The sequence below is a fragment of the Haliotis rufescens genome, unplaced genomic scaffold (assembly GCF_023055435.1).
Source record: "Haliotis rufescens isolate VD_foot unplaced genomic scaffold, xgHalRufe1.0.p SCAF_33, whole genome shotgun sequence".
Taxonomy (NCBI): Eukaryota; Metazoa; Mollusca; class Gastropoda; order Lepetellida; family Haliotidae; genus Haliotis; species Haliotis rufescens.
In genome coordinates, this window is record NW_025964035.1 from 5,354,939 (window position 1) to 5,379,910 (window position 24,972).

The 24,972-nt window shown below is 42.2% G+C and overlaps 1 protein-coding gene across 5 annotated transcripts in view; it reads right to left on the reverse strand.

Moving 5' to 3' along the window:
* Positions 1-24,972, reverse strand: part of LOC124150299 (sodium-coupled monocarboxylate transporter 1-like) — a 42,769-nt gene that overhangs the window by 1,556 nt on the left and 16,241 nt on the right. For all 5 annotated transcript variants that reach the window (XM_046522274.2, XM_046522272.2, XM_046522276.2 and 2 more), the window contains exons 2-15: positions 18,991-19,059; positions 18,047-18,098; positions 17,435-17,502; positions 15,254-15,334; positions 14,693-14,766; positions 11,304-11,444; positions 9,742-9,877; positions 9,454-9,539; positions 8,791-8,906; positions 6,200-6,270; positions 5,904-5,990; positions 5,253-5,434; positions 3,920-4,020; positions 3,707-3,831 (exon numbers count right to left, since the gene is read on the reverse strand). In XM_046522274.2, coding sequence (XP_046378230.2) covers positions 3,707-3,831; positions 3,920-4,020; positions 5,253-5,434; positions 5,904-5,990; positions 6,200-6,270; positions 8,791-8,906; positions 9,454-9,539; positions 9,742-9,877; positions 11,304-11,444; positions 14,693-14,766; positions 15,254-15,334; positions 17,435-17,502; positions 18,047-18,098; positions 18,991-19,059 — 1,389 coding nt within the window. The remainder of the gene's footprint in view (positions 1-3,706; positions 3,832-3,919; positions 4,021-5,252; positions 5,435-5,903; positions 5,991-6,199; positions 6,271-8,790; positions 8,907-9,453; positions 9,540-9,741; positions 9,878-11,303; positions 11,445-14,692; positions 14,767-15,253; positions 15,335-17,434; positions 17,503-18,046; positions 18,099-18,990; positions 19,060-24,972) is intronic.

Consider the following 24,972-nt stretch of genomic DNA (forward strand, 5'->3'; position numbering starts at 1 on the left):
CTTGCCTTGTACCCCGCTGACAGATTAGAAAAAACCCAATTCATATATCCCGCTGGGAAGTGTTGATTTTTTGTAAACAATATCAGTGTAATTATATAATCATATTATCTCGAAACGTAAGACCTGTAAAATTATTTTAGTGAACGTAAACCAGCATATCCGAATGTAATGCAAGGGAGATAACTATGAATGTGTTTACGTCGTTAGCATGCTGCCGGGGAGTTCGTTATATCATTTCAGATACAAGGGCTTAGACTCATGTATTATTTTCAAATTGTTGTCAGTGGGGCCCTTGGGGTACATGGTGCAAATGCCGGAGACTCAACGCATAGCATCCAAAGATAATTTTGTTAACGAATTTCAATTTAGTTGCGGCGGTCGGGTAGCCCAATGGTTAAAACGTAAGCTCGTCACGCCAAACACCCGGGATCGATTCCCGACATGGGTACAATGTCCATGAAATGCCGCCGTGAAATTGCTGGAAAAATGTCTAAAAGTGGAGATAAAACATACTCACTCACTCACTCACTCACACACCGGTTCCCCGTTTAAAACAATAGCAAACAAGACGAGGCAGAGGAAAGTATAGACTTGAAAACTGGATTTCACCATAATATTACAAACGTTATTTAAACATAACTAGACAACAGTCATAGAAAAACTGTAAAGATCCAAGACACAACTATAATATCCATTTCAAATACGTTTCGGCATCGAATAACTGTGTTTGTTTAACTCTTAGCCACTACAAAACTATTGGATATATTTTCTTAGGCCCGGCAGTTTTCTAAGTTGCTGTTTCAAGACCATTGAAATATTCAGTAGCTACACCAAACTGTGACCGACTTATTACTATTAACAGTGGCATCAGTCATTGTGACTAGTTGATTACCATTTACAGTGGCATCAGACATTATGAGCTACTGATTACCATCTACAGTGGCATCAGTCATTGCGAGCTACTGATTACCATTTACAGTGGCATCAGTCATTGTGAGCTACTTATTACCATTGACAGTGGCATCAGTTATTATGAGCTACCGATTGCCATTTACAGTGGCATCAGTCATTGTGACTAACTGGTTACCATTTACAGTGTCATCAATCATTGTGAGCTACCGATTACCATTAACAGTGTCATCAATCATTGTGAGCTACTGATTACCATTTACAGTGGCTTCAGTCATTGTGAGCTACTGATTACCATTTACAGTGGCTTCAGTCATTGCGAGCTACTGATTACCAGTTACAGTGGCATCAGTCATTGTGAGCTACTGATTACCATTTACAGTGGCATCAGTCATTGCGAGCTACTGATTACCAGTTACAGTGGCGTCAGTCATTGCGAGCTACTGATTACCAGTTACAGTGGCGTCAGTCATTGCGAGCTACTGATTACCAGTTACAGTGGCATCAGTCATTGCGAGCTACTGATTACCAGTTACAGTGGCATCAGTCATTGCGAGCTACTGATTACCAGTTACAGTGGCATCAGTCATTGCGAGCTACTGATTACCAGTTACAGTGGCATCAGTCATTGTGAGCTACTGATTACCATCTACAGTGACGTCAGCCATTGTGAGCTGCTAATTACCATTTAGATTGGCGCCAGGCCTTGTGACCAACTGATTATCTTTTACAGTCATTCCAGGCAGTGTGATCAACTGATTATCATTTAAAGTCATTCGAGGCAGTGTGATCAACTGATTATCATTTAAAGTCATTCCAGGCAGTGTGATCAACTGATTATCATTTTCTGTAATATCAGACAGTGTGATCAACTGATTATCATTTAAAGTCATTCTAGGCAGTGTGATCATCTGATTATCATTTTCTGTAATATCAGGCAGTGTGATCAACTGATTATCTTTTACAGTCATTCTAGGCAGTGTGATCAACTGATTATCATTTACAGTCATTCCAGGCAGTGGGACCAGCTGATCACCATTTTCTGTAATATCAGGCAGTGTGATCAACTGATTATCTTTTACAGTCATTCCAGGCAGTGTGATCAACTGATTATCATTTAAAGTCATTCTAGGCAGTGTGATCAACTGATTATCATTTACAGTCATTCTAGGCAGTGTGATCAACTGATTATCATTTTCTGTAATATCAGGCAGTGTGATCAACTGATTATCTTTTACAGTCATTCTAGGCAGTGTGATCAACTGATTATCATTTACAGTCATTCTAGGCAGTGTGATCATCTGATTATCATTTTCTGTAATATCAGGCAGTGTGATCAACTGATTATCTTTTACAGTCATTCTAGGCAGTGTGATCAGCTGATTATCATTTACAGTCATTCCAGGCAGTGGGACCAGCTGATCACCATTTACACCAGACATTGATGAGTCAACCCAAGCCACCAGCTTTAGATACTTCTGTTTCACAAACCAGTCTCAGCCGTGGTCAACAGCTTAAAACGGTATCAGCTAAAGGTTGTTTTATGCAAATGGGGCTTGAAACCTACCTCTGGGTCTCTGAACTCCTGGTTACAGCGGAGACACCTACCTCCGGGTCTCTGAACTCCTGGTTACATCGGAGACACCTACCTCCGGGTCTCTGAACTCCTGGTTACAGCGGAGACACCTACCTCCGGGTCTCTCAACTCCTGGTTACAGCGGAGACACCTACCTCCGGGCCTCTGAACTCCTGCTTACAGCGGGGACACCTACCTCCGGGCCTCTGAACTCCTGGTTACAGCGGGGACACAAACCTCCTGGTCTCTGAACTCCTGGTTACAATGGAGAAACCTACCTCCGGGCCTCTGAACTCCTGGTTACAGCGGAGACACCTACCTCCGGGCCTCTGAACTCCTGGTTACAGCGGGGACACAAACCTCCTGGTCTCTGAACTCCTGCTTACAGCGGGGACACCAACCTCCGGGCCTCTGAACTCCTGGTTACAGCGGGGACACAAACCTCCTGGTCTCTGAACTCCTGGTTACAGTGGAGACACCTACCTCCGGGTCTCTGAACTCCTGGTTACAGCGGAGACACCTACATCTGTGTCTCTGAACTCCTGGTTACAGCGGAGACACCTACCTCCGGGTCTCTGAACTCCTGGTTACAGCGGAGACACCTACCTCCGGGTCTCTGAACTCCTGGTTACAGCGGGGACACCAACCTCCGGGTCTCTGAACTCCTGTTTACAGTGGAAATACCTACCTCCGGGTCTCTAAACTACTGGTTACAACGGAGACACGTAGTTCCGGGTCTCTAAACTCCTGGTTACAGCGGAGACACGTAGTTCCGGGTCTCTAAACTCCTGGTTACAGCGGAGACACCTACCTCCGGGTCTCTGAGCTCCTGGTTACAGCGGAGACACCTACCTCCGGGTCTCTGACCCCCTGGTTACATCGGAGACACCTACCTCCGGGTCTCTGAGCTCCTGGTTACAGCGGAGACACCTACCTCCGGGTCTCTGAACTCCTGGTTACAGCGGGGACACCAACCTCCGGGCCTCTGAACTCCTGGTTACAGTGGAGACACCTACCTCCGGGTCTCTGAACTCCTGGTTACAGCGGAGACACCTACCTCCGGGTCTCTAAACTCCTGGTTACAGTGGAGACACCTACCTCCGGATCTCTGACCCCCTGGTTACAGGGGAGACACCTACCTCCGGGTCTCTGAACTCCTGGTTACAGCGGAGACACCTACCTCCGGGTCTCTGAACTCCTGGTTACAGTGGAGACACCTACCTCCGGGTCTCTGAACTCCTGGTTACAACGGAGACACCTGCTGATTGGGCCGGGGAGGCAGCAGAAGAGTCGGTCGAAGAAAGGTACCAGATACTTTGTGTCCACATCACCTAGTCGATTCATACCTGCGAGTACAGCGGAAAAAGATATTTAATATACGGTATGATGTGAACAAGATGTCAATTATCTTGAAAAATAAATACGATAACTTACCCGTGATAGCGCTCACAATGAGACCAACAATGATCACTGTCGCTGCTCCAATAGCCGGGTACCACAAATATGACACGGTGTACAGGGCGTTGATACCAGTACTGAAACATGATAGAGTAGAGATGAGGTAGAGATGACACTGTGTACAGGGCGGAGACACCAGTACTGAAACGTGATAGAGTAGAGATGAGGTAGAGTGGACACTGTGTCTAGAGCGGAGACACCAGTACTGAAACATGATAGAGTAAAGCTGAGGTAGAGAGGACACTGTGTTGAGGGCGGAGACACCAGTACTGAAACATGACAGAGTAGAGATGAGGTAGAGAGGACACTGTGTACAGAGCGGAGACACCAGTACTGAAACATGACAGAGTAGAGATGAGGTAGAGAGGACACTGTGTACAGGGCGGAGACACCAATACCGAAACATGATAGGGTAGAGATGAGGTAGAGAGGACACTGTGTACAGGGCGGAGACACCAGTACCGAAACATGATAGAGTAGAGATGAGGTAGAGAGGACACTGTGTACAGGGCGGAGACGCCAGTACTGAAACATGACAGAGTAGAAATGAGGTAGAGAGGACACTGTGTACAGGGCGGAGACGCCAGTACTGAAACATGATAGAGTAGAGATGAGGTAGAGTGGACACTGTGTTGAGGGCGGAGACACCAGTCTAAATATATAATGCCAGCGCTAGAGCACAATCAGTCTCCATTATCAGCCGTGCAACATTCCTTTGGTAGTAAAGGGCTAAATAGTGATGAAAATTATATGAATGCATCACTGAATATCTGTGATGATACCAGGTGTTCGGAAAGAGGGTACCGCACCCGCCATTCACACCGTATGTATCAAAAGGTTTGTCCGCACAGAAAGTACTCCCGCCATAGGTGAACGGTCTGGAAACAATCGGGCTGTCATCTAGATACTGTTTTCATTAAATCAGATTTTTTTCATTACATACCATTGATTGGACTTAGATCACAAAGGTACCTACATGTATCTAGATATAGGTGAAATTTTTAATATCGTAATTTAATTGCAATTAATTGTTAGTGCATTCAATCTTACTTTCTGAAAGGTGTAGGTCGGCAGTTTTAATGTGAAATCTTCTAGAAATACAATCTGTCCTCGATCAATCTTTCGTTACCGTTTGACAGTCGTACGTCCTGGATGATGTGACTTTCCAGTTTGTTTTTCATTCAGCAGCAGCAGAACAAATCTCGAAAATGAAATTTCTTCAGCATCGACCACCTTCATTGACTTTTAGGCCAGTCATTTCATCAAATAAAAGCTAAAAGGCCTTACTTCGTGCGCACACAACACTCACTATTCGACGGGCCCAGTTGTCATGATGGAGGACATTGTTGTTGTCATGGAGTCGGTGGTGTTGGGGACGCTGCAGTTGTATGTTGGGTAGTCAAGGCCAGTTGGAGCTCCCACAACCGTGTAGGCTCCTATGCTGATCCACAAGGGAAACGCCAACCCTAGAATACCTCCGACCACTGCTCCCTACAAGACATATATGATCTCATACTCGCTATTTCACTTTGAGTGAGTGAGTGAGTGAGTGAGTTTACGCCGCTCTAAGCAATATTCTGCATTATCAGTGCGGGGGTAACTAGAAAAGGATTCAACGCAATGTTTCCGTGTGGGGAATCGAGCCATGGTATTCGGCGTGAAAATCAATCTAGAATTCTCCTCCACTCCAATCTTTAAAAGAAAGGTACAGCTCAATATATATATATACAAAAACATTATATATTTTTAGGGAACTTGACCATGAAGTAAGAAAAGCAAAACAACAAACTTTTATATTCATAAACCTTTTTTTGAACCACTTATGCACTGAAATTAAAGGACTATTTCTTTAGAAGAAAGGAGAAATCACACTTAAAATTTATTTGCATTTTGACACGTCAAATACCAGCGTGAAATGAAACATACATTATTGGTGTCCGCTATATCTGACTGAACTTACAATCCAATTGGCCCATGGGAAGAAGGCGCCGAGAGCAAACATCCCCAGCAGAGGCCCCGAGGCAGCCCCAGTGAAGCTCAACGATGCCTTAGTGACGACACAGAACAAAGGTCTCATCTCAACATTCGATCAAAATGTTTTAAAAAATTCATCAGCTTAAACTTTGTCTGCAATATCAGCTATTTGAAAGCATTTCAAACGTTTTTTGCTGATTCAATATGCTTACTCTTTTATTTGTTGATATTGAGTCCATTTAGATCCAGTAACGCTGTTTAATAAAACACCCCATCACGCACCTGTAAAACTGTTCCTCCTAAATTCATTGCCATAAAAGACATCCCGATACCAGCGCCACCGAAAAACAGAACTGCAAAGTGAAAGTATTGTTTAGTTTTGTTGTAATAATGAAGTACCCTAAATGACGCAAACCAATCCGTGAAGGACAATCTGGATGCTATAGATCTTTTCTAACAGGGCACCAAAGTTTCTTTGAGAGGCATTAAGAAGTTGGAGTGCTTAGTAAGAATAAGATATATGGATGACAACTTCTTTATCACAATTAGGAGCGACGTTTCGGTGTAGGTTCTAACACCGTTATCAAGGAAGTGCTCCAACTTCATAATGCCTCTTTAAAAAGGTTTAGCTGCCGATCTTGCACATGTAAGCATAAGCCGAAAATATTCCATGCAACAGTCTAACACTCCGGACCAAGACCTGTGCAAATAATCCGTTCCTAAAAGATAAGTGGGTAAAATTACAGACTGTTAGAACAATAAAATACAACAAGTAAAACTGTTTGGACCTCCTTTGCAGAGAATATTTTTTGAATGTATTGAGGCTAAGGCGTCAAACACAGTAAACCCACCCGGCCATGCTTTGTTTACGGGCATATTTCCTAATTTCAGACTGAAAGCTAAAAGATGAGGCACGGGAGTAGCCTTGTGGTGAAAGCGTTCGCTCGTCCCGCTGAGGACCCGGGTTCGATTCCCCACATGGGCACAATGTGTAAAGCCCATTTCTGGGGTCCCCCGCCGTGATATTGTTGGAATATTGCAAAAAGCGGCGTAAAACCAGACCCACTCACTCACCAAAAAATAGGAACCTAACTAATACCATTTCATTCAATATTTTTGCGAACACCAATGAATTCGCCTTTAATGAACTTCCCGTGGGGCCTTCTTTGCTTTCACTATACATCCAACCAGTTGGCAGCATAATAATGTAGCATGGATTCAGTTTCCACGGATATGATAATGACATTCAGTTATAGCTTTGAATCAAGCCAGTCAAAGTACAACATTGCAAGGTCAATCGTAGGGATGCACCCACAATGTCCGTTGTGGCATATTAGCTAAATCTGAAAGCTGACAAGAGGGGATCCCTCATCCTTGGTACTCGTGAAGCTTCCAGCTACATCCGTTGAAGTCAGCGGGTTCATATTCAACGTATAATTATTCAGTGCGGAATCCGTAGATATTTAGACAAGGCGAGCACAACTGGTCATTCACAGTTACGTGTCACGCTAAGAGTACTGCAATGCTCTGTGGAATGACACTGCCACCTGTAACGCTTGCAGACCACTGCTGCAAGCATGAACCTCAGAACAAACACAAATGATATCATTTTTGGAATCTTGTTGACTTCCGTCAAATAGTGCATACCGTTCGAACTCAAACATATTCTTGGTCGTGTGAAAGTTCGAGCATGGCAAAGCCGGTAACAAAAGGATCGAGCCACTCCATCATATCGCTTAAGATATGATGGAGTGCCAAAGCTGGGCATCCACTGACAATATGTTGGACAGTCTCATTAAATTCATTGCATATTCTACATTACATTTTGATGCAAAATCAGAAATTGATGGTTTCGAGTGGGAAGTGACTGGTCTTGAGCAGCAAACAGAAAGCCTTCTGCTTCATCCAACAGGATGACACTCATTTCTGTACGGTCCATCAGTACAGAACCATTGGCATCGAGATTGTGTACCACATCCTTTGCTCGTTCTAGAAAACTGTGGAATTCCTTGTTTTCGTCACGAGTCTTGACATGCTTCACAAGAGGATCATCATACAAATAAATATGTGCAAAAGTGCACAAAAAAATTCTATCACGAAGAACCCCAACGTTAATCAAACCATGCCCTCCCATTATGACTGGTAAATATAAGCGATTGTGGGAAGAGCGAGGGTGATTGGATCTATTGTGTGACATGAATCTTCGTGTGAGGCTGTCAAGCTCTTGTTACGTCCAATCAACAGCATCAAAAGGAATGTGAAAGGACGGGTACAACATAAGCAGTTGTGGCTTTAATTTTATCATAAGAGTTCAGCTCTGAACTTCAGCTTTTCTTAAGCCTACATTTGAAATCTGCCCGAAGGTTTTCCTTGATATGGGCATTCTGTAGTTTCTGCATCCCTAAGTACGTATAGGCCTGACCTTCAACGAGATGGTCAAAAACTCCTCCTCCAAGTAAACTGACTGATCCTCGCTCTTCTACCTTGCCACAATTCAGATGAATAATGTTGCATTTGTCGAGTCCAAAGGACATGCCAATGTCATTAGTAAAGGACCCAACAAGGAGAATCTGTTTTTTTAGTGGATCCTCCATTGGCAATAACTTCAAGGTCATCCATGTAAAGGAGGTTAGTAAGGAATGTTGGGGATCTGCGCTGAGGAGGTCATTATTATTATTATTATTATTATTATTAATTATACAGGTAATCTAGCTCTACATCGAAACCACAGGCTACTCATTTCATTCCACTGGAATGAATTGCGCCGAGTGTTAGGCAGAGGCTGTACTCTTTTCTTTCCTACATAAGTGGATTTGGATCTGAAGAACTCGTACCTCTACTGTAATGAAAATGAATAACTTAGAAAAGCTAACCCAACAATTTTGTAACGAGTGTTTTCTGTCCCTCGGTCAGTCTTTCCCCGAGGACTGGCTTCAGGAAGTCCTCCCAGCAGACAGCAGCCAGGGCGTTCAGACAGGAGGACATCGTGCTGTAAGAAGTTACAAGATTGCCGATTAAAATATGGTGATGTTCTGGGTAAGGCTATGTGAGACGACAAAGACGGATAACGTTAAGAAGTCCTCACCTGTTGCTCGGCCCACCTACATGGTATTATCTCACATAATCAATCCAAGTCAACTGTTTCTACACTATACTGAAGACCACTATACTGAAGACTTCCTACCTGAGTGCTCCACTATATTGAACAGTTCCTACCTGATTGCTCCACTATATTGAACAGTTCCTACCTGATTGCTCCACTATATTGAACAGTTCCTACCTGAGTGCTCCACTATATTGAACAGTTCCTACCTGAGTGCTCCACTATATTGAACAGTTCCTACCTGATTGCTCCACTATACTGAGGACTTCCTACCTGGGTGTTCCACTATACTGAACAGTTCCTACTTGAGTGCTCCACTATATTGAACAGTTCCTACCTGCGTGCTCCACTATACTGAAGACTTCCTACCTGAGTGCTCCACTTAACAGAACAGTTTCTATCTGAGTGCTCCACTATACTGAAGACTTCCTACCTGAGTGCTCCACTAAAGAGACATGAGATGAACAATCCTGGGAGACCGGGATATCCGAGCACCTCCATCACGAAGTAGGGTATCAGCTGGAAAGGTAAGTGTGAGAATGAGTGAATGAGTGAGCATGGTATTACAGCGCTGCTTACAATGCTTCCAAAGACGACGGCTGACACCAAACAGTTTTAACAAGTTGAAAATCGAACACTGACTGCTACTTTGTTTTCAGACAGATAAATCATTACTAAGCCTTCCCATTCAGTAGTTATTATTCATTCTATCAGTTCTTACTTGGTTCGAGTTAGTGACGTATTTTGCAGACAGTGGGTCACATCCTTTTTTAGCGTAATAGGCGAAGATAATGATTCCGGCAAGACACACGATGGTCAATAGAATGATAACGCCAATGACATTCAGCATCACCGAACTGCAATTAAATGTTTTCAATTAGCGTTCATACCTCATCGGACAGACATTATATAACAAAACGTATGCCAAACAAAAAATGTGTCTATCGTTTTATCGGATAGATATTCATTAGTCTTGGATTAGGAAGAATATGATACTACCCAAAGTCCTGCCCACAACCAACAACAACTGGCCTCCAAGGAATCTACTAGAGACCATTGACATCAGGAGATACGAGCCAGCCATTTACCGTGACCAGAGAACACATGTGCCTTGGGTGTCCATTTCTTATTACCAATCAGTGCTTATTCAACTCCAGGCTTCCATTTGTCTATTGCTAATCACCAACCAGGGCTAGTTAACAGTTGCCTTTCCTTGTTAAGTTTCCACCTTTGTTATCTTATGTGTATTGTTGTTTTACACGTGCAGCTTAATATATGTATGTATGTAGGCTCTAAACATAGTAGCATCAGTTACTACCGTTGTCTGCACATAACAGGCTTCTCCACTCCAGTATAACTACATCTGATATCTACTCTACTGTATAAACATTGCCTCCTACCTGTATATATACTTGTCAACCATACTCCGTATATCACTTGCTTGATAACGGTGTTAGAACCTACACCGAAACGTCGCTCTTAATTGTAATAAAGAAGTTGTTCATCCATAAATTCTTATCCGTACTAAGTACTCCAACTTCTAAATGCCTATCAAAGAAGTTAGCATTCATTCACCTGATGAATACGTAAGTAATTACAACGAAATGTTGTGTTCCCCGTAAAAAAAAGAATTTGAAATCCATGTTGTCTCTTGACTATGAAAACAGTCAACACTTCTCACAAGGCACAGCGGGCTGCTCTCACAGTGTTATCAATGATCGCTCTATCATGATTGTTGTTTTGATCAATTTGGTCAATGAATTTGTTTGGTCAATCAGAGGTTTCCAAAAACAATAACGACCTCTGATTGCATGAACGCTGCATCACCGTAGAGATTTTACACAAACTGCAAATCTCTCTGAAATAGGTCTGTAGTCCCTTTCAAATATGTTGGAACAAACGAAACGAGGTGACGTTCCTTCACCATTTAATGTACAGTAAACTACGTTTATAACGAACACGCTTATAACGAACTGACGGATATAACGAACTTAATTTTAGTCCCGGCTATTTGTTGTATATATGCTGTATGTATGCTTATAACGAACTACGGTTATTACGAACTAAAATGAGTGGTCCCCTCGAGTTCTTTATAACTGTAGTTTACTGTAGTTAGCAATAAGATTTGGGAGTTAACATCATAGAAATCGACTGGACTTGGAGGAGCCACGCCCAGTGTTTTTTTACACACAATATTTCTTGTCAGAAAGTCCAGTGAATGATTTCATTTTGTAAAAACCGAGGACACATTATTTTATCCCAGCTTTTCCATACAGTCCTTACAGTTTGGCCTTCTGTAGTGTTGGCAGTGCACAGTAGCGCTGGACACTGGCCTGGTTGACCCCGTAAGTCGCCGTCCAGCCTATCATCCCACCAATGACCAGTGACCAGAAGGAATGGCGGACAGTGGGATCTGGATCAAAGCTGAAACGTAAAACACACACATCCATGTCAGAGCGAGTGAACATGTTTCAGTTTTCTAAAGTTAATGTGGACGAAAAGGACTTAGCGATGCAGATCTCAAATTAATACTACTTTAGTGAATCCAACAAGCACGGTTACTGAGAGGACACGTGAATCAGGGCGATTCTGGGATTCGAACCACAACGCGGAACCTCCCAGGACTCCCGTGAGCCACTGCACAACTGAGAACTTGCACCAGTTATTGCACCATATTTTCTATTCGCATGCACCTGGTAGCATACCTATGTACATACTGATACATGACTCATATTCCCACGCATATATTGTGTTCGGAATGGTTCATATATAATATATATGTAACTGCATTTATCTATGCATATAAAGGTGGCCTTGTTCTGGGGGCCTTTAGCTTGTGACGTCACATATGACCAAGTTCGGCTATTTTGTTAGTAAATAATGCTAATACGATAGACGTATGGGCTACACGACAGACGACGTTTTGCTCATTTATGCTAGCGTTATTTGTGGAGTGTAAGCATGTACATTGTACACATTCTATTAACAATGGGATCAATCGTGGCTTTTTCAAATTGTCAGATGAGGAAACTGATGCATCGAGACTCAATGTCCAGCGACATCAGCCTCAACACTATTAGCATCAGAATATATATTTCCGTGAGCCATCTGAATGAAATCTTTATCCGTCGAATCATTATGTTTTCTGTATTATTCTGTTTCCATTGAGGCCTTTCCTGTTGCGACGTGACAGCAGCTGAAGCCATCTTTCCGGGTCAAGGGAGTTAACCGACTTAATGTCCAGTTTCCACCCTCGCCGAACTAGGTTGGACTTTCCTGGCTCAATCGTACAGCCACCAGTGGCTATAACGAGCTATGTGTGGCTACAACGAGCTATGTGTTGCTATAACGTGCTATGTGTGGCTATAACGTGCTATGTGCGGCTATAACGAGCTATGTGCGGCTATAACGAGCTATGTGTGGCTATAACGTGCTATGCGTGGCTATAACGTGCTATGTGTGGCTATAACGAGCTATGTGTGGCTATAACGAGCTATGTGTGGCTATAACGTGCTATGTGTGGCTATAACGAGCTATGTGTGGCTATAACGAGCTATGTGTGGCTATAACGAGCTATGTGTGGCTATAACGAGCTATGTGTGGCTATAACGAGCTATGTGTGGCTATAACGAGCTATGTGTGGCTATAACGAGCTATGTGTGGCTATGACGAGCTATGTGTGGCTATGACGAGCTATGTGTGGCTATAACGAGCTATGTGCGGCTATAACGAGCTATGTGTGGCTATAACGAGCTATGTGTGGCTATAACGAGCTATGTGTGGCTATAACGAGCTATGTGTGGCTATAACGAGCTATGTGTGGCTATAACGAGCTATGTGTGGCTATAACGAGCTATGTGTGGCTATAACGAGCTATGTGTGGCTATAACGAGCTATGTGTGGCTATAACGAGCTATGCGTGGCTATAACGAGCTATGTGTGGCTATAACGAGCTATGCGTGGCTATAACGAGCTATGTGTGGCTATAACGAGCTATGTGTGGCTATAACGAGCTATGTGTGGCTATAACGAGCTATGTGTGGCTATAACGAGCTATGTGTGGCTATAACGAGCTATGCGTGGCTATAACGAGCTATGTGTGGCTATAACGAGCTATGCGTGGCTATAACGAGCTATGTGTGGCTATAACGAGCTATGTGCGGCTATAACGAGCTATGTGTGGCTATAACGAGCTATGTGTGGCTATAACGAGCTATGTGTGGCTATAACGAGCTATGTGTGGCTATAACGAGCTATGTGTTGCTATAACGAGCTATGTGTGGCTATAACGAGCTATGTGTGGCTATAACGAGCTATGTGTGGCTATAACGAGCTATGTGTGGCTATAACGTGCTATGTGTGGCTATAACGAGCTATGTGTTGCTATAACGAGCTATGTGTGGCTATAACGAGCTATGTCTCCAATTGATTAAGATTCCACATCTCATATCACTTGAATTTGCTTCAAACAAAATGGCGGCTCCCAGTCAAGACGATCTGATCGATAATCAAGATCTATATTGTAATAAAACTGGGTGCATCATATCACTCTTGCACCTTGGTTAAGAACATGAAAAGACTTGGAAAATATCTTGGGACGCCCAATTGTCGGTAAACCTGCAATCGACCGAAATCTGCACGGCCATGTTATTTTTTGAACCGCATTTGATTTTGTCACTCGATTTTGATTGGACTATGTCCAGCCAAAATATAACTCCAGAATTCCAGCCTAGTTCGGCTAATTCGGCGGGTGGAAACCGGACTCTCGCCTGAAGCAGTATGTAAGGTAAACTCAAAACGTCCACGACAGAAAACAATCACGACTCTGCCTAAACAGACTTCACTGGGCGTAAAAGGAAAAATGTTGATACACAGGAATGGATCCGGATCACTGATAATTAGTTATGACTCCAGGTGTTTGTAATTGAAACGGACACAACCATGGCACATAAGGTTAAGGTAAAAAAAACTATTGTCGCGGGATTCTGAACGTTCTGTACTGTGCACACTCACTGCTTGGCTTATTTATCTTAGACTATTTTGACCTCCACATATGCGAGCACTAACACGCAAGTTTACACTGGAGTGCGTTATAGTATACGTTATATCTGTTATAAGCCTATCAGCTCATTAAGTGCCAGGACCTCCTCCGTGTTTTGTGATAAAGCGTCCGCCCCGAGAGCGCGTCATACCAAAAGACGTTAAAAGATGGTATTTGTTGTTACCCTGTCTGGCGCTCGGCATTAAGGGGCTTAAACAAGGACTGGTCGGCTCGACGTCAGCATACTGTGTCTGAGTGGGGTATTCATGTTAAACTACGGCATGGTACCTCAGCGGGCTAGCACTATACGTCCGGACGAGTACAAACAGCCACACACACACGTCGCTATATAAGTGCAATAATCGTGGATGCGATGTTAAACCCCATTTCATCTCACCTCGCCATTAAATGTCGGTGTTTCCTGAATGTCGGGAAAGCTCTTCAAATGTCAGGTGTTTTCCGAATTTGTTTTGTCTTTTAAACATTCCAAGCATGAAACAATACTTGCAACATAATATGTTTCAAACTAATTTTAAGCCAAAAGACTAGAAGAACTGTTCCGTTCGCCTTTAACTATATGAACTTGATCGGGGTCAGCCCATAAATCTCATGAGCAGAATGTGATACATACTTAAAGAAATTAATTCTTCCCCATTCTTCGTTAATTCTCCACACTTCTCCCATGCCGCCAACCACGATGGATCCCTGAAATCATGGAATGGAACACTTACTCTCAGGTCAACCAATACACCCAATACTTTGAGTGTTATGAACCATGTATTTTTAAGTCAACCAATGTATCCATTGTTCATACATTAAACGCGAGGAACCATGTATTATAAGGTGAACAAGAGCAACCATTACTTTTACTTTATAAGTGTCTAACCATTTGGTACACGGTCTACCAATATACCAATTTGTTTCACTTTAGACATGATGGACCATCTATTTTTAGGTTCACCTATTTACCGATTCGGTTCACTTTAAAATTGATGTCATAAATACAACATTAAATAAAAAATAAATCAACTAGTATACTAGTATACCATTAGAAATGTATACAGGTCTTCGAATTATATTTAAATTATATTTATGGCTTTATTTGCTGAGAAAGCAGAGGACATTAATTCTGTTTCATGACGGCTACAGTAACTGTAACTATGCATTCTGACACAATTCCCAACGATCATACCTGAATGACTATTGCTAGTAGCCCGGCAAGCATCACCACTGACTGAAACACGTCTGTCCACACAACTGCTTTCATTCCACCCTAAAATAATACAGACATGAAATGTTCCAAATATTATCAACAAAGATATGGCAAGACTGAATGGTTTTAGGCTTGACCCAAGGAAAATACTGTTTGGTGTACCCTCTGTGTGGACTGTACCTTGAGCGGAGAGCCCAAACAGAGGACACATCAAAACGTATTGCCCGAATAATCATGAGAATATTGATATTACTTGTAGGCTTTTCACAAGGGGAATATGGTTTGAAGTCTCACACCGCCATGTTTATCCCAGGAAGCGCTGCTTATTCGAACCGACCCAGAAAAATGTGAAGACTTCCCCACACTGCAGCCTTCTGCATTACCTAGAATGTCAGAAGGGCTGTATTCCTGGTAGCAAACTCGGGTATTCTCCCAATGTCAGTCAACAGATTGCGAGGTACCAAACCTAAGGCACCGAGAACAATGGGGAGTCGGATTTTCTATCTGCTTGATTGAATCTTCATTGATGGAAGTTAAGGGACTAAGGGTCATCATCAAGACTTGCCCTCCAAGCCTTCAACATAGGTGCCAATGCAACTATTAACAGTGGAATTGCTAGGGCACTCATCCTCATAGACTTGTGACATACGGTCTTCAATTTCTTGGGGAGTACTTTTCTCAAAAGTAAAATACTTAATGATTGTCAAGGGGTAGACATTTCCACAAAACTGGCACAAGACTGGCACACAGTAGGAGAAAGATCTGTTTCTGTGCCAGTACAAGTAACAGTGATATTTTAATAGTGGTTCGCAATCATGCGCTTCGCTTAGGACCGGAAGTGCTAGTTTTAGAACGTTCGTCGGTCGCAGTAGTGACATTGGTTCCGTGGGTTCCCACATTGGTTTTCAGCATTGCATGCTATATCAAGTCGAACTTCAGCCATCCATAGTGTAAATGTATCAGTTATATCGTTAAAAACGTTTCAGATAGGTTTTGGGTGTAACTTATGCTTTATTTTGTGTTTATTCCGTATGTGAAAATTCTAGTGTAATGTGGCATCAGAAACCACGTGTAAATTTTATGATGCGCACTTAAAATCTCCACGTAGTTTATAAATAGACGTTTGCTGTATAGGGATAAGCTTAATGATTGCTCTGACGCTTCTGTCAGTGTTTATGCTATGCAAGGATGACTCCGATGTATGTAAAGTTACAGTCTACCTCACGGTAGTAAAAGTACCCACGTACATGTGTGTTTTCCTTATTGCATAAGGAATAATTACTTTGTTTTGTTTTGTTGTAGTCTTTTACCAAATACATCCTTGAACAATGGCGTGTACAGGTACACAGACGTGCGCAGAGGTAATAAACTTGGAATGTGGGATCTCAATTTTGTCCAATATTTTACAAGATTGTGCCTTGGTGTTGGATCGGTAAACTGATGACTGCTAGATCACGTTTAGGTAGACAGTACAGTTTCCATAAGGCATGGGCTTGTAGCGAGAGACTGCCAGGAGATTTTGGTTTTGAGAACGGAGCTCACGTACAGGAGAATGAGGCGTGATAATATCAGAGAGACAGGCAGGACCTGTCAATTCTTGCTTTGATCGCTCGCCAGTGGAGATCGTGGGTGTGATATGGGAGGTTTTGGACGATCTACTGATGATGCTCGCTGCTGTATTTTGGATGTTTTGTAATTTTGAGAGATCTTTTTGACTTATACAAGATATAAGACAGTAAGAAGCTAGAGTGTCAGTAATCAAGCAGACACACATCACTTTGTCTGGACAAGGACACCTCCTGCATCAGTCGTTATCAGTGTTCTGATGCCGCCAAAGGCCCGATGATGGTAGTCGCATGTGCTACTAAGCTGACTACCATGACTTCAGTTTTCTCAGCAATGAGCTGCTGCATATTACTTGTTATACAATATATATATCTATAGTGTAATCGCATGCAATCGTAATAATCAAGTGCTGTACTTCGCTTAAGGCGACTCTATGATTCAAACATACGGATCCTGGCACGACAAAGGGACACGATTCAGCGCAATGTGGCACTTAAGACGTATACTCTTCACTTTTCCTAAAAAATATGTTTAACTCCTGTTAATGTTAAACACCGTATTCACTACAACTGTTGCAGAGTGCGCTGTACCCACCAGTGAGGTGTAGAACGTTGACACCAGTCCTACAGTGATGATGGTGGCCCATGTCGGAAACCCAGTGACTGAAATGCATAGAACAAATTCACTCACTAGCCATACGTTGTATAGAGCGCCATACAGTGGTTTAGTAACAAAAAGGACATTGTATGATCTAGATTTTTTTCACAGAAGTTCGGCAGTCATCATACATCTTTACCTTTCGTATAGTCTTTTTTTTATTAAAAAGAGACCTTTTCGGCATGTTTAGGACAACTGGCTTTGGAAGCTGTAACTATGGTTACTGTGATGAAGGTGAAACCCATGTGTCAATTACAGGAACAATATCGAAAAGTTTCATTACTGGTATTCAAGTTGGTAGATCTAGTGACGGATCTCACGGGGTGTCTCGCAATTTGTAAAATAAAATTAAATTCGAGAAACATAAAAAATGTTCTTGAACAGAATTTGTACATTTTCAGAAGCCATTTCACACAGTATTCATATGCCCTCAGCCTTCCTACTTGGTTTCGTATTGAAATTCGAGAAACACTTAAGATTTTCCCAAACAGAAAAGGGACGTTTTCAGATAAACGTTTTGTGAAACTTAAAGCAAATAAATATACACACCCGCTTCTAAAGCCGTTGATGGAGCAAACGATGCAATTCCCATGTACAACACCTGGAAGTGAAAGAGTCTTATTGAGGATGTCACAAGAAGGTGATGAGGGATCAATCAATCTTTATTCATGGTACTTATGAGGCCAAAGGCCTATAGTACATTGTGTGGGGCGTGTTACAAATTCATACATTTTCTTAGTTTCATGGCATGATAAATGAACATTGATAGATTTCTAATAGTTTCTGTACAATCACAAGTCATTAATTTACAAAATTTGTTACCGTTTGGGTTGCGGTAGAAATAGTTATTTAGATATTTTGCTCTTAAATCTTCATACACTGGACATACACATAAAAAGTGATATTCATCTTCAGTACAATCAGTTTTACAAATCCTACAAAGTCTGTGTTCTTTTGCAATACCTTCATATCTGCCTGTTTCAATAAATAGATCATGTGAGCCACAACGAAATCGAGAAAGCTGTTCTAAACTTATGTAAATTTACACTTAATAGATAAGGTTCTAGTATAATAGTAGTCTTAAATGTAGTGTAGTAGTTTGCTTTTTCTAGGACTGGACAAAGAACAATGCCATTTTTGAATGTACATATCTTTTAAAGTCTGTGTCAAACGGGAGAAGAAATGTTGTGGCATATCTACATGTTGCTGTAACCAAATATAACCATATCCACATTCGTATAACATGTTTTTAACTTTTGATGCCCAATTTTGTTTCCCATGGCTGTCGTAGAGAAGCATCATATTATAACTTTTTTTCGGGTATCTTGATGAGGGATCACACAGAGCTGTTGTTGATTTAAATACCCACTGTGTCTTTGCAAAGGCGGGTATATTACAATCACGGTAGAAATCAAAACAGACATGTCATCGATCACTTCACTCACTCACTCACTCACTCACTCACTCACTCACTCACTCACTCACACACTCACCTGCTGAATTATCATGATGCATGTCCCTGTCAGTTTGGCGGCACGGGAGTCGAACCGCTTCTCCAGATACTGAAACACAGCAAGGCATATTATTTTAGGGTAGACTCCGATCTGTATATGCGCATGCGTGAAATTCAATACCGTACATGTGTCTGCTACATGTGTGTCTCCCTGCTGGTGTCTGTGCCTGCTACATGTGTGTCTCCGTGCTGGTGTCTGTGTCTGCTACATGTGTCTGCTACATGTGTGTCTCCGTGCTGGTGTCTGTGCCTGCTACATGTGTGTCTCCGTGCTGGTGTCTGTGTCTGCTACATGTGTGTCTCCGTGCTAGTGTCTGTTTTGTGCTACATGTGTGTCTCCGTGCTGGTGTCTGTGTCTGCTACATATGTGTCTCCGTGCTGGTGTCTGTGTCTGCCACATATGTGTCTCCGTGCTGGTGTCTCTGTCTGCTACATGTGTCTACATGCTGGTGTCTGTGCCTGCTACATATGTGTCTCCGTGCTGGTGTCTGTGTCTGCTACATATGTGTCTCCGTGCTGGTGTCTGTGTCTGCTACATATGTGTCTCCGTGTTGGTGTCTGTGTCTCTCCTACATGTGTGTCTCCGTGCTGGTGTCTGTGTCTGCTACATATGTGTCTACGTGTTTGTGTCTGTGCCTGCTACATGAGTGTCTCCGTGCTGGTGTCTGCTACATATGTGTCTACGTGCTGGTGTCTGTGCCTGCTACATGAGTGTCTCCGTGCTGGTGTCTGTGTCTGCTACACGTGTGTCTGCTACATGTGTCTGCTACATGTGTGTCTCCGTGCTGGTGTCTGTATCTACTACATGTGCCTGCTACATGTGTGTCTCCGTGCTGGTGTCTGTGTCGGCTACATGTGTGTCTCCGTGCTGGTGTCTGTGTCTACTACATGTGCCTGCTACATGTGTGTCTCCGTGCTGGTGTCTGTGTCTGCCACATATGTGTCTCCATGCTGGTGTCTGTCTGCTACATATGTGTCTCCATGCTGGTGTCTGTCTGCTACATGTGCCTGCTACATATGTGTCTCCGTGTTGGTGTCTGTGTCTGCTACATACGTGTCTCCGTGCTGGTGTCTGTGTCTGCTACATACGTGTCTCCGTGCTGGTGTCTGTGTCTGCTACATATGTGTCTCCATGCTGGTGTTTGTGTCTACTACATGTGCCTGCTACATGTGTGTCTCCGTGCTGGTGTCTGTGTCTGCCACATATGTGTCTCCATGCTGGTGTCTGTCTGCTACATGTGTCGTCTACATATGTGTCTCCGATTTGGTGTCTGTGTCTGCTACATACGTGTCTCCGTGCTGGTGTCTGCGTCTGCTACATATGTGTCTGCTACATGTGTGCCAGCAACATGTGTGCAATGTATTTGTCTGTAACATGTGTGTCTGCTAGATGTATCTGTGTGTTCACAGTATGTATCTACAGGTGTCTGTTGCTGTCACACAACATATGTACCTCTGCACGTCGACATGCAGCTGATTTGGCCACTAGACCACTGAAACAAAATATCAGTGTATATATTAACACACTTTCAAAAAATTGTTTACCTAATATCTCATTGTGAATGTGGTGCCAGCTCAACCAGGGTGTAGAAATGGAAAACACACTCCAGATGAAGTGCAAGTAGGTTCTTGTGCGTGTAGATCTCCGAAAGTATACTATACTTATATAAATCACTGCGACTGTTTGCGTACTGTCTTGTCATAAATCTTTGCCACACTTCAGAATCACGGAGAGTGGAGTTGGACTAGATATACAACTGCGGGAGTATATCGCGAACTATTCAGGGTACATAGGCAATATATAACTGACAAAAGTGTTTCAGGATGTGATTCACAGATAATCATCGACAACCTTGAAATCAATTCGGCATGAACAATACTCCACGAATACTTGGATAAAGTTAAACGCATCTGGGATTCGAACCCATACCCAGCGGATCATTGCGTGACCACAGCACAGCAATTAGGTCGCCTCATCGCCTCATCACTCATCTGATGTAAGGCACCTTATTCGCTGTGCAATGGTGCGCCTCCTAGGCGTAGCAGGTTCTATTTGTCAGTGGTTCGAATCTTATATTCGACCTTGATCTATAACCAACATCCTTGCGCTTGATGATGTCGCGTTAACGACCTACATCGGTTCTGCTTTCCTCCCTGTTTGATTTAAACATATTTTATTCAGATTGAAATGGATTGGGAACAAGTTATCCAACTTAGGACTCCCTCTCCATGGTATTTACAAAGCTTGTACAGTAAATCATATACAAGGAAAACAGAAAAGAAGATGAGTGTAAAGATAACAAAAAATGTACAAAAGAGAGAGACTAGTATATGTACATTAAAGTGTTACCCAAATCTCTTTGTATGACTTATAAACATTTGCACTGCTTTAAAGATGTGTTGATTTTCGATAATGGACAAACATTCATTTCCGTTTAACATCAAATTTAAATCTAATTTAGCATTTTTGTTCACGGCGTTCTGTAAAATGTCCCGAATTATTATTAACATAGTTTTTCTTTGGTGGACGTACGATGGACACTTTAATAAATAATGATATGCGTTTTCACATGGATCACCACATTGACATGTTGGATCACATTTTACCTCTATTCTGTATAAATCATAATTTAACTGGCTTTTCATGTATCTTAATCGAGTATGATAAATATTCAACTTTCTAACACCATAGGAAAATTATGGAGGTGCAATGACTTGCTCTTTTTTTATGTATGTCTTGAATTGGGATCTAGATGTACAACTTCTACCTGCTGCAGGAATAGTGTTCCATAACCTTACAGTTGATGGAATAAAAGAACACGTTGAGTGTTTTAATCTAGTATATGGAATCTCAATATTGTCTGAATTTCTTAAATTATATGATATATTTGAACCTACAGTGGTTGGTTCAATGTCTTTAAGGTAAGTTGGGGCAATATTACTTTGTATTTTGTAGAACAAACATAGCTTGCGTTTCCTTCTTCGTTTTATTAACGTTTCCCATCCTGTTTCATAATACAGATGTGTGTGCGAAGTATACTTTGGGAGCCCAGTAACTACTCTGGCAGCTTCTAGTTGGAGATTTTCTAACTGAGTTGATAATTCTATATTACACCTATCCCACACTTCACACGCATATTGGAAATGGGGTCTTATGAAGATTGTATATACTTTATTTAATGTATTTCTGTTCAATATGAATTTTAATTTTCTCATTGAATTTATCATTTTTGATGTTGACTTAATTATGTTATCTACGTGACAGGACCATTTTCCGTTTGATGCAAACGTTATACCCAAATGTTTATGATTTTGAACATTCCTAACTTTACATTCATCAAAGTACAAGGTAATGAGGTCTGATTCATCTTTTAAGGAAAATATAACCGCTTCTGTTTTATCTGGGTTGTATTTAATTAACCAGCGTTTTGCCCAGTTACACACCTTGCTCCGATTTAAATTTAGAGTTGATTCAACAAGTTGATTGTCTGGTGAAGAAAAGCCGAGTGCTGTATCGTCAGCAAAGAGTCTTGTTATGCAATCTAATTCATCAGCAATGTCGTTAACAAACACAATGAATAAAAAGGGACCTAACACCGACCCCTGTGGAACGCCAGCCTTCAAAATCCTTGGCTTGGATAGAGCCCCGCTTACAAACGCTGATTGAGTACGATTGCTTATGTAACTGGACAGCCATTCAAGTAAATTCCCTTTTATACCATACATTTCTAATTTGTACATAAGCCCTCTATGCCAGACACGATCAAATGCTTTTGATACATCGCAAAAAACATGCAATATTTTACTCTATTATCTAAAGATATACAAATTTGATTATACAATTCAATTAATTGATGGACAGTGGAATGGCCTTTTTGAAAGCCCGACTGGTATTTATATAACAATTTATTGTCATGAAAGTAGTTATAAAGATATTATTATTTCCTCCCTGTATAACCTGATACGCAGTGGTATGCCCACAACACCTTTCAAAGATGTGGAAACATCATCATTCACTTTGGACATGTGTCGTTGTTGTTGTTTGTTGTTTAACGCCGCACTCAGCAATATTCCATCTTTATGACGGCGGTCTGTAAATAATCGATCCGACAATCCAGTGATTGACATCATGAACATCGATCTACGCAATTGGGATCGATGACATGCATCAACCAAGTCAGCGAGCCTGACCACCCGATCCCGTTAGTCGCCTCTTACGACAAGCATAGTCGCCTTTCGCGGAGAGCTTGGGTTGCTGAAGACCTATTCTACCGCGGATTCATATGTGTCCAAACAAGACAACTGTCGCCTCCATGGTTAATCGGGGCTAGGGTAGCCTAGAGGTTAAAGCGTTCGCTCGTCACGCCGAAGACCCGGGTTCGATACCACAAATGGGTATTATCTGTGAAGCCCATTTCTTGTGTTCCAGATATTGCCGGAATATTGCTTAAGCGGCGTAAAACCATACTCACTCACACAGAGTGATAATCACGTGTGCACTAAATCATTATCGTTGTTCACTTTCAGGGTGCAGATAACAGCATGTAGGACAAGCATCTACTCTTTGACTCGTTCCAGACGAATATTAATGAACATAGAGCTTCTTGCTGACTTCTTATATACTCACCGACAAAAGAAACGCAAATACCATACATGTTAGTTAATACTTGAAGATTTACTCATGTTCAAGAGAGGTTAGATTGGTTTGAAGCAAGAACATACTGGTACGTTGTGTTTCCCGACGCTCATGAACGCATCACGTGGGACGTCATAGATCCATGACTCGAGATGCACCATTTGTCTCGTGCAGGATTAGCGTGTAAAGTTTGGAAATCACGTGCAGCATATCGTGATAAGAATAAAGTCACTGTGGTAACACTTGACTGATTATTAGTATTATCATTAATTGGAACACATTGGAAACATCTCTTCTTATAATTAACGTACATACTTCTCACTATTTTTCTATGGTGCGCGTTTCTTTTCGCGTCCAGTATATATGTATGGGTTGTGTTTGGTTTCCTATGACTAAAAAGAAACAAATATGAATCACCTCAAATGTGAACCGGACAGACCGTAGCGACCATACAGAACAGTCCTGCATATGCCAACTACATCGATTCACAAATGTGAAACATTGCAAGTTAAAAAGTTCAAGGAACAAAATAATGTAGAAATCCCTGCGATAATATCATTATAGTGTGTGAGTGAGTGAGTGAGTTTGGTTTTACGCCGCTTTTAGCAATATTCCAGTAATATCACGGCGGGGGACACCGGAAATGGGCTTCACACATTGTACCCATGTCGGGAATCGAACCCGGGTCTTCGGCGTGACGAGCTAACGCTTTAACCACTAGGCTACCCGACCGACCCTAATATCATTATAAGCTACAACACAGGCGTGATGGACAGTGTTAGTTCGGACACTGTTATTACAGAAACTGTTGGGGACAACGTTCTCTCATTGCTAAAACGGACAGTAGTTAAACCGCCACATGCTATTCCGGTCACTTCTTATCCCCGACAGTTGTTAATCCGGAACGTCGCTATATAAGTGCATAATCTTGGACGCGACGTGTGCGAAATACGCTGCAGTCGGAAAGCGCACGTTAAATCTTCTATATCAGTCAGTCGCGACGTTAAACCCCATTTCACCTCACCTCACCTTGTTAATCCGGACACTTGTTAATCCGGACAAGGGAAGTTGTATGCAATAAATACATACAATAGTAAATGTAAAGAAATGTTTCTGCGTCAGTTGAAAGATGCCCAGTAGCAAAGTGATGGGGATTGTGTTCTTTACAGCAGATCAGGGACATTAACACTTTCCTATAGCTCCACGAGAATTCTGGGTGGAACTTGGTTCCCAGAAACCATATGCTTATTGTACGAGGCGTGTAATGCATGGGGTGATTAGGGCCAGTGACTCGGAGTGAGTGAGTGAGTGAGTGTGGTTTTACGC